Source organism: Podarcis muralis, chromosome 14, assembly GCF_964188315.1.
Source record: "Podarcis muralis chromosome 14, rPodMur119.hap1.1, whole genome shotgun sequence".
Taxonomy (NCBI): domain Eukaryota; kingdom Metazoa; phylum Chordata; class Lepidosauria; order Squamata; family Lacertidae; genus Podarcis; species Podarcis muralis.
Window position 1 is genome coordinate 40,709,794 of NC_135668.1, and position 15,500 is coordinate 40,725,293.

General features: G+C 45.4%; 1 protein-coding gene across 1 annotated transcript in view; it reads left to right on the forward strand.

The window, feature by feature from the left end:
- Positions 1-15,500, forward strand: part of BMERB1 (bMERB domain containing 1) — a 40,386-nt gene that overhangs the window by 20,843 nt on the left and 4,043 nt on the right. The window contains exons 2-4 of the mRNA XM_077918509.1: positions 2,462-2,585; positions 9,077-9,150; positions 14,069-14,183. Coding sequence (XP_077774635.1) covers positions 2,462-2,585; positions 9,077-9,150; positions 14,069-14,183 — 313 coding nt within the window. The remainder of the gene's footprint in view (positions 1-2,461; positions 2,586-9,076; positions 9,151-14,068; positions 14,184-15,500) is intronic.

Here is a 15,500-nt window from a genome sequence, read left to right on the forward strand (position 1 = left end):
CTCTTCAACCAGGCCTTGGGCTGGTTAACATCTTATACCCCTCTTAAATGAGTTTGGGGGGTATTGGTTTATTCGTTCTTGTTTTTATTATATATTTTGGTTTTTCTCCTTGTGTTTTTATGCTGTGAACCACCTTGAGATCTTTGGGTGAAGGATGGTATGCAAATGTAAACAACAACAACAACAACAACAACAAAGGCAACTGAAGATGCCTTTTCTAAATCAGACCCTTGGTCCATCTAGATCCCTATTGTCCATGCTGGCTTTCCAGGGCTTTAGGAAGGAATGCCCTCACAACACAACCTGTGGATGCCAGGAATTGAACTAGGAACCTTCTGTAGTGAATGTTCTACAGCCCTTCTCCTCAGGAATGCTGTAGAACAGCCTTTCTCAACCTGTGGGTCCCCAGATGTTGTTGAACTACAACTCCCATCACCCCGAGCTAGCAAGGGCAGAGTTCAGGGATGATGGGAGTTGTAGTCCAACAACATCTGGGGACCCACAGGTTGAGAACCGCTGCTATAGAACAAAGATAGGGACTGGGCAAAGTAGGAATGATGGAGACCGTCTCCCCATCCTGACCCCTCCAAGGAGGAGGAAGACAGTATAGATTTACAGCAGGGGTTTGAGGGAGGTCACAGCTCAGAAGCAGAAGAGGGGGAAAGTTGGGAAATCATGGGAGAGCCAGAACAACACCCGGCTGACACGTCATTAGAAAGCATTTCAGACCCTCCATCTCCCAGAACCCGGCGAGCCTTAAAAGTAGGAGAGCAAAGACCTTAAAGACAGAGGGCACGTAGCAGCACCTGTAGAAGAGGAATGAGGAAGTGGGAGAGATGGTTGGTGGTGGAAATTCTCTTGGGACCACGGCCTTATCCAAGAGGCTGGGTTCTATAGCCTCTCTGTGCAAAGCCTGAAATAAAGAAGGATGCTAAGAAACTTTTCCTTGTCTTTATAATTCCTGGGCAACCAGCCGGAAGCTGCTGACAGCATCCTGACAGATAGGGAACATCAGACCTGGGGCCAACTAGGTCTCTCTATCTGGCCCTCTTCCCATGTCATGCCTCTTCCCTAGCCACCCCCTTCACTGGTCCTGCTTCCCACTCCACTGGAGTGTTTCTGCCTGGCCCAAATGTACCCTAGAACTCTGCTGCTTACTTGTCTAGATAGTGTACAGAAAGGTTGTGTGAGAGCTCGCTTGACTCTATGGACCTTTGGTCTGCTCCAGCTGGACTCTGCTTCCCACAGTGACATGCAGGGAGATGGAATGGGCTGCAACAGAAACTTTTAGGGTAGCAAAATAACTTGACCCAGCAAAAGGTAGAACCTGAGGTGGTCCCTTTTGACCTTTGCTGTTGTGAAATCGGTGACTTCCCTCTCTCCCATTCTCATGTATACCTATGTATTTTTTTTATATATCCAAGGTGATATTATTGTGCAGCCCCAGTGAATGTTCCCGCCCATTGCAACGATTTCCATTTCCACTAATGATGTCGTTTTAAAGCTTGTACCATCTGGTTCTCCTCTCATCTGCTTTTAACCTGTGATCCTTCTACGGGTTGCTGTGCCATCACATAAATTATTGCTGAACTCCGAGGTCTCCGTCTTAATGCAATCCGTGTGCACAAATACCTTATTGCTCCACAACCTTCCTCTGGAATACCGGTGCAAAAATATGCTTTTAAGCAAGCTACTGAATAATTTCATTTAAAAAGAAAGAAAACCAGAAAAGTGAGTTTGTATTTGAAATGGGAACTACTTAGCCAAACTATGAAAGTTGAAGTGAGGTTATTGTTTCCTGATCACTGAGGTGGAAGTAGTTTAGCAGCTGATCTGAGGTTTCCCCTCCTCCGTGCTGTGTAAAATGATGAAGGAACCACAGCGGCTATCTCTGGCCCTGCGTATGTCAGAAGCTGCAGGATCTGACTGTAGCTCCCTGTGGAGCTCAGCAGGTTCAGCAGGATCAGCAGAAAACCAAGATTTGCCAAACTGCCCAAAATTGGGGAAAACGAGGGAGGGAGAAGCTACAAAACAACAACAACAACAACCGAAAGAGTACTGAACATGCTCAGTGGGCTTTGAATGCCATTTCTTTTAGGGGGAATGAAAACCAAGATGAAGAATGGTAATGGAATGGAGTCTCCTGCGAGAGGGCGTGGCTGGCTGGCTACAACCCTAAACAAGAGCACTGCAGCTCCTGCTTGACATAGCTATACTCTATAGCCGTACCCTATAGCTGTACAGTTATTCAGAATATTCAGCTTATTTATAGGTAAATGGGAAGGCTTATATCATATCAGAACCCCTGAAGACATTCAAGCCTCGCTATCTAAGGTATGTGACTCTTCCCAAAGATGGAAGATCTCCATGTGATTTGTTCTGTCTTCTTTTATTTAAAAGACTCTTAAGCCAGCATGAACAAACCCTCATTTATTTCCTGTCTGTCTTAAATCCTGTACAGATCAGCTTGACATCATTTCGATGGCTGAAACTACCATGATGCCCGAGGAGATAGAACTGGAGATGGCAAAGATCCAGAGACTTCGGGAAGTCTTAGTCAGGAGAGAATCAGAGCTCAGGTTTATGTAAGTAAATAGTTTTTTCTCATTGATGGGTGGTACCCATTGGGACTGGTGAGGTGGAAGGCAGGGAGTCTAAACAGTGGATGGAGCCAGAGTCAATGGCAAGCGGGTCCAAAATTCACAAGAAGGTTAAAAGTACACGGGGGAAAGTTTTGCACGGGAAGGTCAAAAGTTCATCCTAGGAATCTGAAAATTCACAGGACTTAGAAACGTAACCAGGACTCTGTCCTCTTTCCGATTGGTAAAAGGCAAGGAGGAGTGGAAATACTGAATATAAGTCCAACCAGAAGATAGGGTAGTTAGTGGAAGGAAGTTGTGGAGTCAGAGAGTGGATCTACACTCGTCGTTTATAGCATTAAAAATGCATTATTAAAATGTGACACCAGAGGGCGCTGCAGAGCACTGAGCCACTGACGAAGGGAAATTGCCATTGGACCTTATAGAATGTTCAATTTAATCATGTTTAGAAGATCAATGTAGATTCAACCCGAGATCTGAAGAACTGAAGTCCTGCAAAAGAGAAGAGTTGAAAAACTGGAAAGTGTTAGAGATGGGCACACATACTTTTGTATAGCTATTTTTTATTAGACAACTAATATACGGAATTTTAAAATCCGCTCAGTAATTCTTCTGTTGTAGCAATGATGCATGATTTTAAACTTTTATTCCTTATATTGTATTTTATTGTATTACAATTAAGTGTAAGTGTTCAACACAGGTACGCCGTGGACCTCCCACACTTTGGGCACCCCTGTTAAAGATCTAAAGGCTGAGGCATTGGAATTCTGGGTAAATAAAGATGGCAGCCAGCCCCCACAGATGGCAGCCAAGCTTCACTCCCATTCAGTAGTGGCTCGGCTGCCAACCCACCACTAAAATAGGCACCCAGGGGCGAAGGGTGGTGAGTGGAGCTTCTAGCACATGGGCCCCTCAGCCATTGCCCAAGCCGACCGACACCAGGCCTGCCCTTATCATTTCTTGCCCTGAGCAATCGCCTGCTATTACAACGTCAATCAGGGAAGCCAAGTTTCAAGCCTGTAGCAAATTTACAGCAAGGGATTAAAAGCTTCTGGAAGTGAAGGGCCTTGTCAGCACAGCCATTAAGTATGTCACGATCAAAATAGTAGTTAGGAGCAATTGCACCTTCAGGAGCAAGAGCAGGATTAGGAGCCACCCAGCCCTGGTACTGCACAGTCAAGTAAACACCTGTCTTGTCAAATTCCATTTAGACCCAGTGAGTCAGAGTCAAATCTGTGCCTTGTGAGCACTGAATTTCCCCCCTGACGTTTTCCATCTCGAACAGTGCAGAGCATTTGCAATCAAAATGTTTTTTCTCCCCTGTAGAAAAAGCTACGGAGGGAGCCATCTGTCTATCATGCTTTGTTCATTGACTTTTCCTCCCTCGGCCTGTTTGTTTTTCGTTTCCAGTTTGCCCTTTTCATTTCCCCAGTGTTCACAATGGAAGCTTCGCTCGGCGCTATTTATCACTGATCAGGTGCGAAGATGCGAAGGCCGCCGCTGGGAGAGCTTTGGCAAACCTCTCCTGTTTCACTGGGGCTTGCCTTCTTCCCCCATAATTCGTCCTCCCAGGAACATTTTGCCGCTTGAGGCAAACTGGAAAATGATGCCTCCCACTGGCAGTTGTAACTCTGTGAGGGGAACAGGAGTCTCCTAATAACTCTGAAAACTCTTAAACGACAGCTTCCATATAACTTTGGGCGAAGTCATGACTGTTTAAAAGTAGTATGCTTGTTCTTTAAACATACAGCGAGAATGTGGCCTAAGAATAGACCCATTTAAGTCAATGGGACATGTTACTGTCTTCAATTCCATTCATTCCAATGGGGCTGTACTCCAAGCCAAGGGTAGTATTTGTGCCCTCCAGATATTAAAAGGTAAAGGTAAAGGACCCCTGACAGTTAAGTCCAGTCACGAACGACTCTGGGGTTGTGGCGCTCATCTCGCTTTACAGGCCGAGGGAGCCGGCGTTTGTCCGCTCCGCGGACAGTTTTTTCAGGTCATGTGGCAAGCATCACTAAGCCGCTTCTGGCGCAACGGAACACCGGCACCAGAGCAGCGCACGGAAATGCCATTTCCCTTCCCGCCAGAGCGGTAGCTATTAATCTACTTGCACTTTTTTTTGCATGCTTTTGAACTGCTAGGTTGGCAGGAGCTGGGACAGAGCAATGGGAGCTCACCTCATTGTGGGGATTCGAACCGCCGACCTTCTGATTGGCAAGCCCAAGGCTCTGTGGTTTAGACCACAGCAGCACCCATGTCCCTCCAGATATTGCTAGATGGCAAATTCCATTGGTCATGCTGGCTGGGGCTGATGGGAGTTGTAGTCCAACAATCTCTGGAGGGCTCCACATTGGCAACCCCTGTGCTTAGCATGTGATGCTCTACATCTGGAGTATTAATGTTTGATGTTTTATTGAGTTTTTAATGTTGGGAGCTGCCCAGAGTGGCTGGGGAAACCCAGTCCAATGGGTAGCTAATAATAATAATAATAATAATAATAATAATAATAATAATAATAATTGTCAGGGGTTCAGGGAGAGAGGCACAGATGAGGGAGGAGACTGAGAGCGAGGGGGAAGGATCCCGGAGTGAGAAGGAGGAGGATGACAATGACTTGAGGTTTTCCATGAGTCTTTCAAGTGACTCGGAGGATTCCCAAAAGGGAGCGCCTCTGGTCAGGCCAAGGGGAGCCACAGGGGGGACCAGTCAGGAGCAGGGGAGCAGTAGGGGAACCCCGAGTGGGAGTTGGAGATCGGGGCCGGCTTCCCCGCCGGAACGGAGTGAAGAGGGTGGAGTTCCCAGTGGGACAGACGGAGCAGAGCAGGAAGCAGAGAGGGGAAGGAGATCGGGACAAGCCGTCCTGCCGGAGGGGGCGGAGAGTAGCACAGAGAGCAGTGTAACTGTCAAGAGGAAGGTCAGGGGTAGCGAACGCGCACCAAGTTCAAATGTGGAGGCGCGCGGAAATGAGGAGAGCCCGGAGGAGGAGCCTGGTCCCAAAGCACGAAGGAGGGGAGAGCAGGCGTCTGGGGACTCAGCGTCAGGGGAAAGCAGGAGGGAAGGAACCCAGGGGGGCAGAAAGACCCTGCGGAAAAGGAAGGACAGGAAGAGGTGGACCAGCACAAGCCTCTTAAACTGGTGTAGAGGCGGGACTGATTCAGAGGGGACTTTGGCGGTCTAAGCGTAACAGACGTGGGGCCGCGCGCCTCGGCTGTGGAGCAAGCAATGTACTTCAATAAAGACTTTTGTAAATAAAGTGGACTTGGCGTTGGTCTCTTGTGAGCTGGGACCTGGAGCGGCCCTGATAATAATAATAATAATAATAATAATAATAATAATAATAATAATAATAATAATAATAATAATAAATTAATAATCCCTATTTGGAGACTTGAGATCTCACGCCTTGGCACCAGCAGATCCCCTGTTCCTCACGATATCCAGTATCCATTCCCCAGAGAGGCATTTCATTTCTTAAGTCAGTTAATAATAGCTACCAAGTGTGCTGCTTCATAATCTCGGGAGCAATTATATCTCATGTTGCAGAGCATGTAGAGAGACACGACTTTGCACTGGTAATCAAGCGCCTAGCAGGCGGCCCAACCATTTTGTCTGCTGGCCAGAGAAGGCAATTAGTCCGTGTCCTCCTCTGGCTGCTTCCAATTAGAGAGCGGTTTCTTCTTCCAGTTGCCCTCTTGCCTCCCCTCTGCAGAGAACCAAGATGACCCCCTGCTTGGTCTGAAATACTTTCATAAATATTAACAGGGCCCTGGAAATGTTGCTCTGGGAAATCTTATATAGACAGCAGATCTGTGTAGAGAGGTGTGTGTGAGAGAGAGGGAGAGGGAGGGGGGGAGAGAAAGAGAAAGAGAGAGGGGGGGGGGCCATCAGGGCCAGCCCTGTTCCCTGAAGTCGAGTGACCCATGTACACACCTCAGGCAAAGGGGTCTGTACCCATCTCTGCAGGCTACAGATGGTGCATTCCTTGATAATTATAATTATAGTAATAATAATATGCTGTCCATCTGACTGGGTTGTCCCAGCCACTCTGGGTGGCTCCCAGAAGTATATTAAAAACACGATAAAACATGAAACATAAAAAACTTCCCTAAACAGAGCTGCCTTCAGATATCTTCTAAAAGTCAGATAGTTGTTTATTTCCTTGACATCTGATGGGAGGGTGTTCCAAAGGGCGGGCGCAACTACTGAGATGGCCCTCTGCCTAGTTCCTGTAACCTCACTTCTCGCAGGGAGGGAATCACCAGAAGGCCCTTGGTGCTGCACCTCAGTGTTCGGGCTGAATGATGGAGGTGGAGATGCTCCTTCAGGTATACTGGGCCAAGGCCGTTTAGGGTTTTAAAGGTCAGCACCAACACTTGATGAGTTGAGTCTGCACTGATGTGAAAACTCCTGCAGATACCAGCACCTTCAGGTTGTGCCGCCAGAAGTGTGGTTCTAGATCACATACTTTGCCGGTCTTCTCATATTCCGGTGACTTCACTAGAGAGATGCCTGGCGGTGCTGGCTCAAGGATCTTCCCCATTCCCAGTGTTCCTTCTCCTCCAGGAAAACTGCTGCCTTCTAATTAACGCAGTAATTTCCCTCAAAGACAATCGTTCTCATGATATGAATCCCATTTCTCAAAGTGCTGTTGCACAGAACATAATAGGCAGTTTGCTCATCGCTGAGCATGTGTTTAATATTGGTTCCTCCCCACCCCCAAGAGAGAAGCAACATTTTAAGATGGTTAATTAAAGGAAAAGGTGCTGCCGTTTAATGCAATGAAGCCCGTGTGTGTGTGTGTGTGTGTGTGTGTGTGTGTGTGTCTATGACCGTCTGTCTGTGTCTGTGTAAAGCAGTTTCTGTGATCAGAAGGAACCGATCAAGAACCCCAGAGAGGAAACCTAAGAATTCTAAGCTGGGCTGCAATCCTTTGCTCCCTGGGAAGGCATTGTGGGAGCCGTAGGACAGCACAGATTTCATCTTTTATGGTGGATAGAGAGGTCTATGTGTAGAGCACATAGTAGTGGCAGCTGATGCCCATTGGGACTGGTTGGAGGGACAACAAGGAGCCTGACAGTAGGTGGCGCCAGAGCCAACCAACCAATTCTAGGTTTGTCCCCATCCTCCTCCCTGCTGAGTTCCATAAGGGCAGCATTGAGACTAAAAAGTTGGAAGCTGATAGCCAGGACTGGTTTTGTAAGCAGGAAGCCAGGCAGGTGGTGTGTGGCTGAGGGCAGAATGAGGTTGACGAGGCAGCACCCCATTCATCTGAATGGACTAGCTTCCATCGCCTTGTGCCAGTCATGCAATGGCTGCCATGAGGTGGTGTGCCAAAACACAAAATGGCTGCCATGGAGGCATGAGTGGCTGAGTCTACCCAAAGAGGTAGGAAGAGCAAACCAATTCTCAGGAGGATATCATTATGGAGACCTTTTGTGGGCATCCTAGGAGGTCATGGCAGCTACCCTAGCATCTATGGGAACTGTGACCTCTGGATTACACTGCTAAAAAAATATTTTTCATATAAGTACTAGTAAAAAACAACGACCAACAGACAGCAAGCACCATCTTAGAACAGAAATACAAATCAACCGAGAAACTGCATTACTTTTTATTGACAAGCACATGGAAAAAAATCCTCTGCAGCAAAGAGAATTAATATCTCATATGATTGCAGGATATGTTATTGGAAAAGGATTCTGATCTCAGCAACAACAGAATATGATGCCAAAATGTATGAATACACAGGCATGACTAAGCTTACAAGTTGTATGAGAGGGAAAGAAGGCAGAAACTCAATAGATTATTTATTATATTTATTCATTGCCTTTTGCTCTGAAATGCCTCTAAGTGAATTTAAAAACAGCAAAAAAACCCAAGACCTTAAGCGCTTAACCATATATATCAGAACTGGCGTTTGTGACCTGTGAATGGAACATGTTATTAACTTATAAGCCGAACAATTCTTCTTCTTCTTCTTGATTGTGAATGTAGTGACCAAAAATTGTTCTTTCTTTCTTTCTTTCTTTCTTTCTTTCTTTCTTTCTTTCTTTCTTTCTTTCTTTCTTTCTTTCTCTTCTTCTTCTTCTTCTTCTTCTTCTTCTTCTTCTTCTTCTTCTTCTTCTTCTTCTTCCATATTAATGTTTCTATTTATTCGATTGCATTTTTCCCTTCCTGTTTTCCTATTTCTTACATGTTTTTGAACTTCTTACGTATTTTTAATAAATATAAATGCTGAATGTAACTGACCTGTAGAAAGGACTTTATGAATTGAAAAAAAGGGTCGTAGGTACCCTTGTTAAGTATGAAAATCCTGTAGTAAAAACAGCCTCAAAAGGGAAATAAATAAACATTAAATAAATAAATAAATAAATATTATAAAAACAATATTCATTAATCAAACTGATTCCACAGGAAGATGTAAGTAACACATATTATGCTCCCCCACCCTGATTTTCTTTCTGTTTCTCTAGGATGGATGATATCCAGTTATGTAAGGACATCATGAACTTGAAGAAAGAGCTGCAGAATTTAGTGGCAATCCCAGGTATTTTCATTGTGAATATTGTTAGCAAAGTCACTTAAATAACACAGATGGAGTCCAAAGAGAAAAGCCTTGATACCACTTTACTGAGAAAGCTGAACCAAGCAGTGTATAATTTGAGGAGAAAAGAACAAAGGTTCCATTTTTCTTAGTTCAGGCTTTGTACATAGCAGGGTGACATTCAACAAAACATACAGAGGAAAATTACCTCAGAACTACACAGCCAATCAGAGCATGCACCACCTCACTCTGCTTGGTTGCTAAGCAACGCCTCCATCCACCCACTCCCCTGGCTAGTTAACTTTAACAGAATTAACCCATAAATTGCACACTGAATGATCCCTGCTGTTGCACTTCCAGCAAATATCATTTGCTTGCATTTCAAACAAACAAACAAACAAACAAACAAACAAACAAACAAACAAACAAACAGTAACATCCAAATGAACAAAGGCCCCCAAATTTTATCTTGCTCTGGTGCAACTGCCATCAACCAACTTGCAATCTGAGCTATGAACCAGGAGTTCCCCAGTTCAGACCTTGCTTCTGCCACAAACTCACTAGGAGGCCTTAAACAAGCTCTCCGTCTCTCAGACTTAGTCCTCCCACCTGCAAAATGGGGAATAATACTGCAGCCCGCCCTTACATGGTTTTTGAAAGCATTGCAATGCAAGCAAAGTGCTCTGAAGACTCAGAGTGCTATACAAATGTTAAGGATGGCGATTATTTATTACAAGCTTGGCTCTGTTTCCATCTGTGAAACGCGGAAGGATATGAAGATAAGGCTGTAGGAATAGCAGTTGTCACCTGTTCTAATTAATCAAGGCAGCATTGTGCTGTAAAGCTGGGCCTAGAGAGCGGGGTGATGCATCAGTAACAGAGACTGAGCATCAAAGCAACATTTTTTTTAAATGCTTTGTGGGCCTGATTAATACAGCAGTGGTGGTGTGGTTATCGTTCACATATATAAAACCAGATACGCACAGTCAGAAGCTGTGTGCATTTATAGTTTTGCTGTGCTAGTGTAACAGATACACATACAGTGGTACCTCGGGTTACATATGCTTCAGGTTACATACACTTCAGGTTCCAGACTCCGCTAACCCAGAAATATTACCTCGGGTTAAGAACTTTGCTTCAGGATGAGAACAGAAATCGTGCTCCGGTGGCGCGGCAGCAGCAGGAGGCCCCGTTAGCTAAAGTGGTGCTTCAGGTTAAGAACAGTTTCAGGTTAAGTACGGACCTCCAGAACAAATTAAGTACTTAACCTAAGGTACCACTGTACACAGCAAAAAACCAGTAATATCCTTCCACTCTAAAATAGAGAGGTAAACGGTGGCTGCATTCACATGGCCGTTTATTCTGTTTTTGGGATGCTTCCCTAATTTGCACATTACATTTGAGTTTTCAAACAACCTAAAAGCCACTTTGGGAAATATAGCAGAATAAAGCACAACCTTTGTTATTTTATTTTTTAAATTGTAATTGTTTTAAAACAGAAAATGCTATAGGTGTGGTTAAAAATGAAATAATGGGGAATTCCCCAGATGCCTGGGATCCAGGTTTAGGGCAAGTACTCTTTGGTGAGAAAACCCCAGCAGATATTTAAAATCACAAAACACGCAGCAAAGTAAATTATGGAAATATAGTCTGTTACACCTTTACAATATCCCCTTCCAAGTTTCTTCCAGAGTGCCCCACTTCCCTTAGCCTATAAAGAGATCACATGTTTGGTAGTCAAAAATGGTTTATTTGCAAACTCTTCAAAGATCAGCTTCATGTGCTCTTCCATACATCAGCGAGAAAAGACAAGCAGCATAACTCTGGTTTCACAATGGTAAATGTTTATGAGTTATTTGTACAGAAACACAAAGATTGTTTTCTAAAGTCATGCGGTCTAAGCTTGGAGCATTCAGCTTAGACATCCTTTCTGGTATTTCACATGGTGGGGGAGAGGGAACAAAGAGTTTGGTTACCCTTCCTTCCAAGGTGAGGGGGTGTGACCTAGCTAAGCCTGGCAGAACAGCTTGCTCTATGGTCTTAACCCCTTCATACATTAAGTAGACTTTAGCATGCCGGTTATATGAGGCTGATTTATCCCAAAACCTTTGCTCTCATTTCTATGGTGTTGCAAACATCCCCCCCCCCCCCCCCGGAAGCAAATAGCACAGAGATAGGTGCTAAACTTGCACACGATTCCTGGAAGTGGCCTTTAGGTCATGTGAAAGCTCATATATGATATGGAAATTAACAGACAGAGAGATGGACTAAACTGCCGTGTGAATGCAGCCTGTGACAGATCCTAGATGGCACAAATGCTTGCCCACTTTGTATGTATCCGTTTAACAGAGAACCAAAGTCTCCTGAGAGATCCAGAAGTCATCTGTTTTGCTGAACAGTGGGAACTGAGCTCAAGGATATGTTTTGGGAGACTATTAGTTCGGCTGTGTCATCTTGGAGCCTGGAAAAAACCAGCTGCTCAGGAAAAACAGCAGCTCAGGCTTCTCCTTGCTAAGCAAGCTTGGGTTCTTGAAGTGTGATAGTAACCAGGGCTACAAGCCCTAGAGAGGGGAGAGAGAAATGTTGACGTAGACTAAGAAAGAAAGAGAAAACCATCATTCTCTTCCTTCTGTGCCCTCTGTGCCCCTGATATAACACGATTGGGACTAAGGGAAGGGGAATTAATTGTGCAAGTACGGACTGTTTCTTTGTAAACCATTCCTACATTTAAAACTGTTTGTTTGACCCTGTTTTATTAACATATAAGAACTCACACAAGCACACAGACATAAGATAGATACGGCTAAACCAAAAAGGTAACCCCTGTATTTAATTGCCTATGCCAGGTATAGGGAACCCTTTGCAACTCTAGGACCGCATTCCCTTCTTTGCAATCATCCAGGGGCCACATGCCAGTGGTAGGAGAGGCCAGAGGTGTGCAGGATCAGCCCATATATTCATCTAGGCCAGCATCCTCTTCCCACAGTGGCCAACCCAAGAAGCCTGCCAGTCTCAATTTGGAGCAACTGAAGCGTCCAACAGGTGTGGGGGGTAAGGCCTGTTACAGTAGCTACAGGGGGGCTAGCCAGGTTTTTTTGCCCCAGAGGGGTACCATTGAGGCTCCCAGCCTGTGTGTGGGGGTATGCAAATGCGTGTGAAGGGCACCAAACTGGATTTTTTGATCTGGGTGCAATAAAGCCTTGTTTCGCCCCTGTCTCTACTACCCAGGAAAGCAGGAAATATGCAGTTAGCTTCTGAGGCTGCAGCCGCTGCTCCATGTTCCATCCCAGTTTCTTTCTAACTCTTTTTCACAGCCCCTTTTCACCACATTTTACTGCAGGCAGATGAAAGGGTTCACGCAGCGGCATGGTTAAAAACTATGGAATTTGATCCCACAAGAGGCAGTGATGGGCCGCCAACTCGGACGGCTTCGAAAGTGGATTAGCCAAAGTCAAAGAGGAAACGGCTGTCGGCGGCTGCTCAGTGGCATGGCTATGTCCTACCCTCCACTGGAGTGATGCTTCTGAACACTGCTGCAAACTGTGGGATGTGAAATACAGAGCAGTGAAGTACAACGTCCCTAGAGTGGACATAAATAGGGGGTGTCTGGACCAGCCAGTTGGAACTTCCTGTTTCCTCCTAGGCTGGGACAGACTTCCTCTACATGTGACCAGAGGTGGGCGTGGCCTCACCTGTACAGGTAACAAAAGCATAGGACTGGCTGCCATCTCTCTCTCTCTTTCTCTGACTACATTCGTCGAAGAAGCAAAATCTGCTTAGCCTAAGATGCTCTAGAGAGGATGAAGGGACTGTCTCCTTATGGGATAGTTTCCAGGTATATTACTTTTGTAACTTAAGTCTGCCTTATGGGATCCATCTGTGAACAGAATGAGCAAGTGAGTAAACTCTTTTTATACTTTTATAGAAGACTGTGTTGTGTCTATTTCTTTTATGAGGGACTAAAGGGGAAAGTACCAGGTAACTTATTTTAGAGGCTTTAGCGAGCCTGAACAAACACATCCGCTGTGCAAGTTGAAAAAGGGGAATGTTATTCTGCTAAATTGTAGAACTTGTTAACACAAGTTGGAAAGGATATAATCAAACAGTATATATCCTCTCCTGCATCCCTGAGCATTCCTACACAAACTGCAGGAGAGAAGAGTGCTCTTGCACTCAGGGGCTGCCCGTAAGCTTCCCACCACATCTGGTTGGCCATTGTGAAAGCAAGATGCAGAATTAGATGGGCCACTGGATTGATCCAGCAGGGAACTCCTTATATTATTATACTGCCTCCAGCAGTAGAGGTGTACAATACAGAAATTATGTACAACACTGCCCTTGCTCATGCGAAAGCTGTGCGCAACACCCCTTTGGGTTGCGCCCAATTCTTCTGTCCAAAATAGTGACCGTTTTTCTTCTTCATTCAAAGCATCGTTGTGTCTCGTTGCAAAATATTTATACCTCTCCCTGCCACAAAGACACTCTATTGAGTCTGAGAGTAATTTATAGCTCTCCTGGTGGCTGTTTTCTACCCGAGTCGCAAAAGGTACACAATGTATTTACTTCCTTAAAGGCAGCTTACAAAGTGTTCCCATCCTGTTCCTGGGGGTTTGTGTGTAGATTTATTGCCTGAATTTTGAACAGGAGATGAAGCCGGCAATGGCCAGGAGATTAAGTTGGTAATAAACAACTCATTTCAAATGTCAAGTTTATTTGAAACTTCTTTTAACCAGTGCTTTTCTTCTAGAAAAAAAAGGTGCCAGTACTGCGTGCCCTTAAGCACCCCTGGAAAAAACAGCACTGTGTATCCATCCCTATAGCACAAAATCAGGCAGAATCCGAAGAAAATTCAAACAAGTGTATTCTTGCAATCTGCTCCTTCTTCTTATTGTTTTTTTTACCTCCACTGTCTTTTGAGCAGAAAAAGAGAAGACAAAGTTGCAGAAGCAAAGGGAAGATGAATTGATTCAGAAGATCCACAAACTGGTGCAGAAAAGAGACTTCCTTGTTGATGACGCCGAAGTAGAGAGATTAAGGTAATCGCATGGGAGAATGGCTTGTTTCCAAGACTTGGAGGAGACTCAGTTTTGTTTTTTGCCTGTGATGCACTTTAACAACAACAACAACAACAACAACAACAATAATAATAATAATAATTTATTATTTATACCCCACCCATCTGGCTGGGTTTCCCCAGCCACTCTAGGCGGCTTCTAACTGAATATTAAAAACAGTACAGCATCAAACATTAAAAACTTCCCTAAAGAGGGCTGCCTTCAGATGACTTTTAAAAGTAAAATAGTTGTTTATTGCCTTGACATCTGCTGGGAGGGCGTTCCACAGGGCAGGCGCCACTACCGAGAAGGCCCTCTGCCTGGTTCCCTGTAACCTTACTTCTCGCAATGAGGGAACCGCCAGAAGGCCCTCGGCGCTGGATCTCAGTGTCCGGGCTGAACGATGGGGGTGGAGACGCTCCTTCAGGTATACGGGACCGAGGCTAACCAACACTCTGCCTTTTGACATGTAAGCTTCCATGGCAGCTGACAACCTGAACTTTAAACAGCCAGTCAGTTCCCAACAAGAAAACTACAGAAAAAGCAACAGTTAAAAAGCAACAATCACAAGCTGTAGCTCAGCAGAGGAGCATATCTTCCATCACATGCAGAAGGATCCCCCACAGCATCTCCAGATAAACATACCGTATTTTTCACCCTATAGGGCACACCGGCCCATAGGGCGCACCTAGGTTTTTTTTGGGGGGGGGGGGAATAAAGAATTATTTTTTTCCCCAGGCGAGGGGCTGGGGCAGGGGAAGCCCGAGCTTCCCCCGACCCCAGCCCCCAGAACAGGCTGCTATCCGCAAGCCTTGGGAGCCCGGCGGGAACTGCGCTCCCCGGGTTTCAGGCTGCAGGCTGTTGTCTGCAAGCCTTGGGAGCCCGGCAGGAACTCCTGCGGGCTCCCAAGGCTTGCGGATAGCTTCCTGAAGCCTGGAGAGATGGAGGGTCTCCAGGCTTCAGCGAAAGCCTGCATTCGCCCCATAGGACGCACAAGCATTTCCCCTTCATTTTTGGAGGGGAAAAAGTGCATCCTATAGGGCGAAAAATACGGTACGTCCCAGGCCAGCTGAAATCCTGGAGAGTGTAGACAATATACTTTGTTCATTGAACCCCTATGCTTGAGCAGAGCACTTGCGCATTTGCCATAGACTTAGTGGAAGGCATCTGTTTCTGCCTATATTAATTCCTTGAATTCTTGTTATTATTTGCTTTTATACTAGTGCTTTACTGGTTTCTCACTCCACACTTTTCCTTCCTATTTTTATTTAGGCAAGGGCCCTAGCTCAGTGGGAGAGT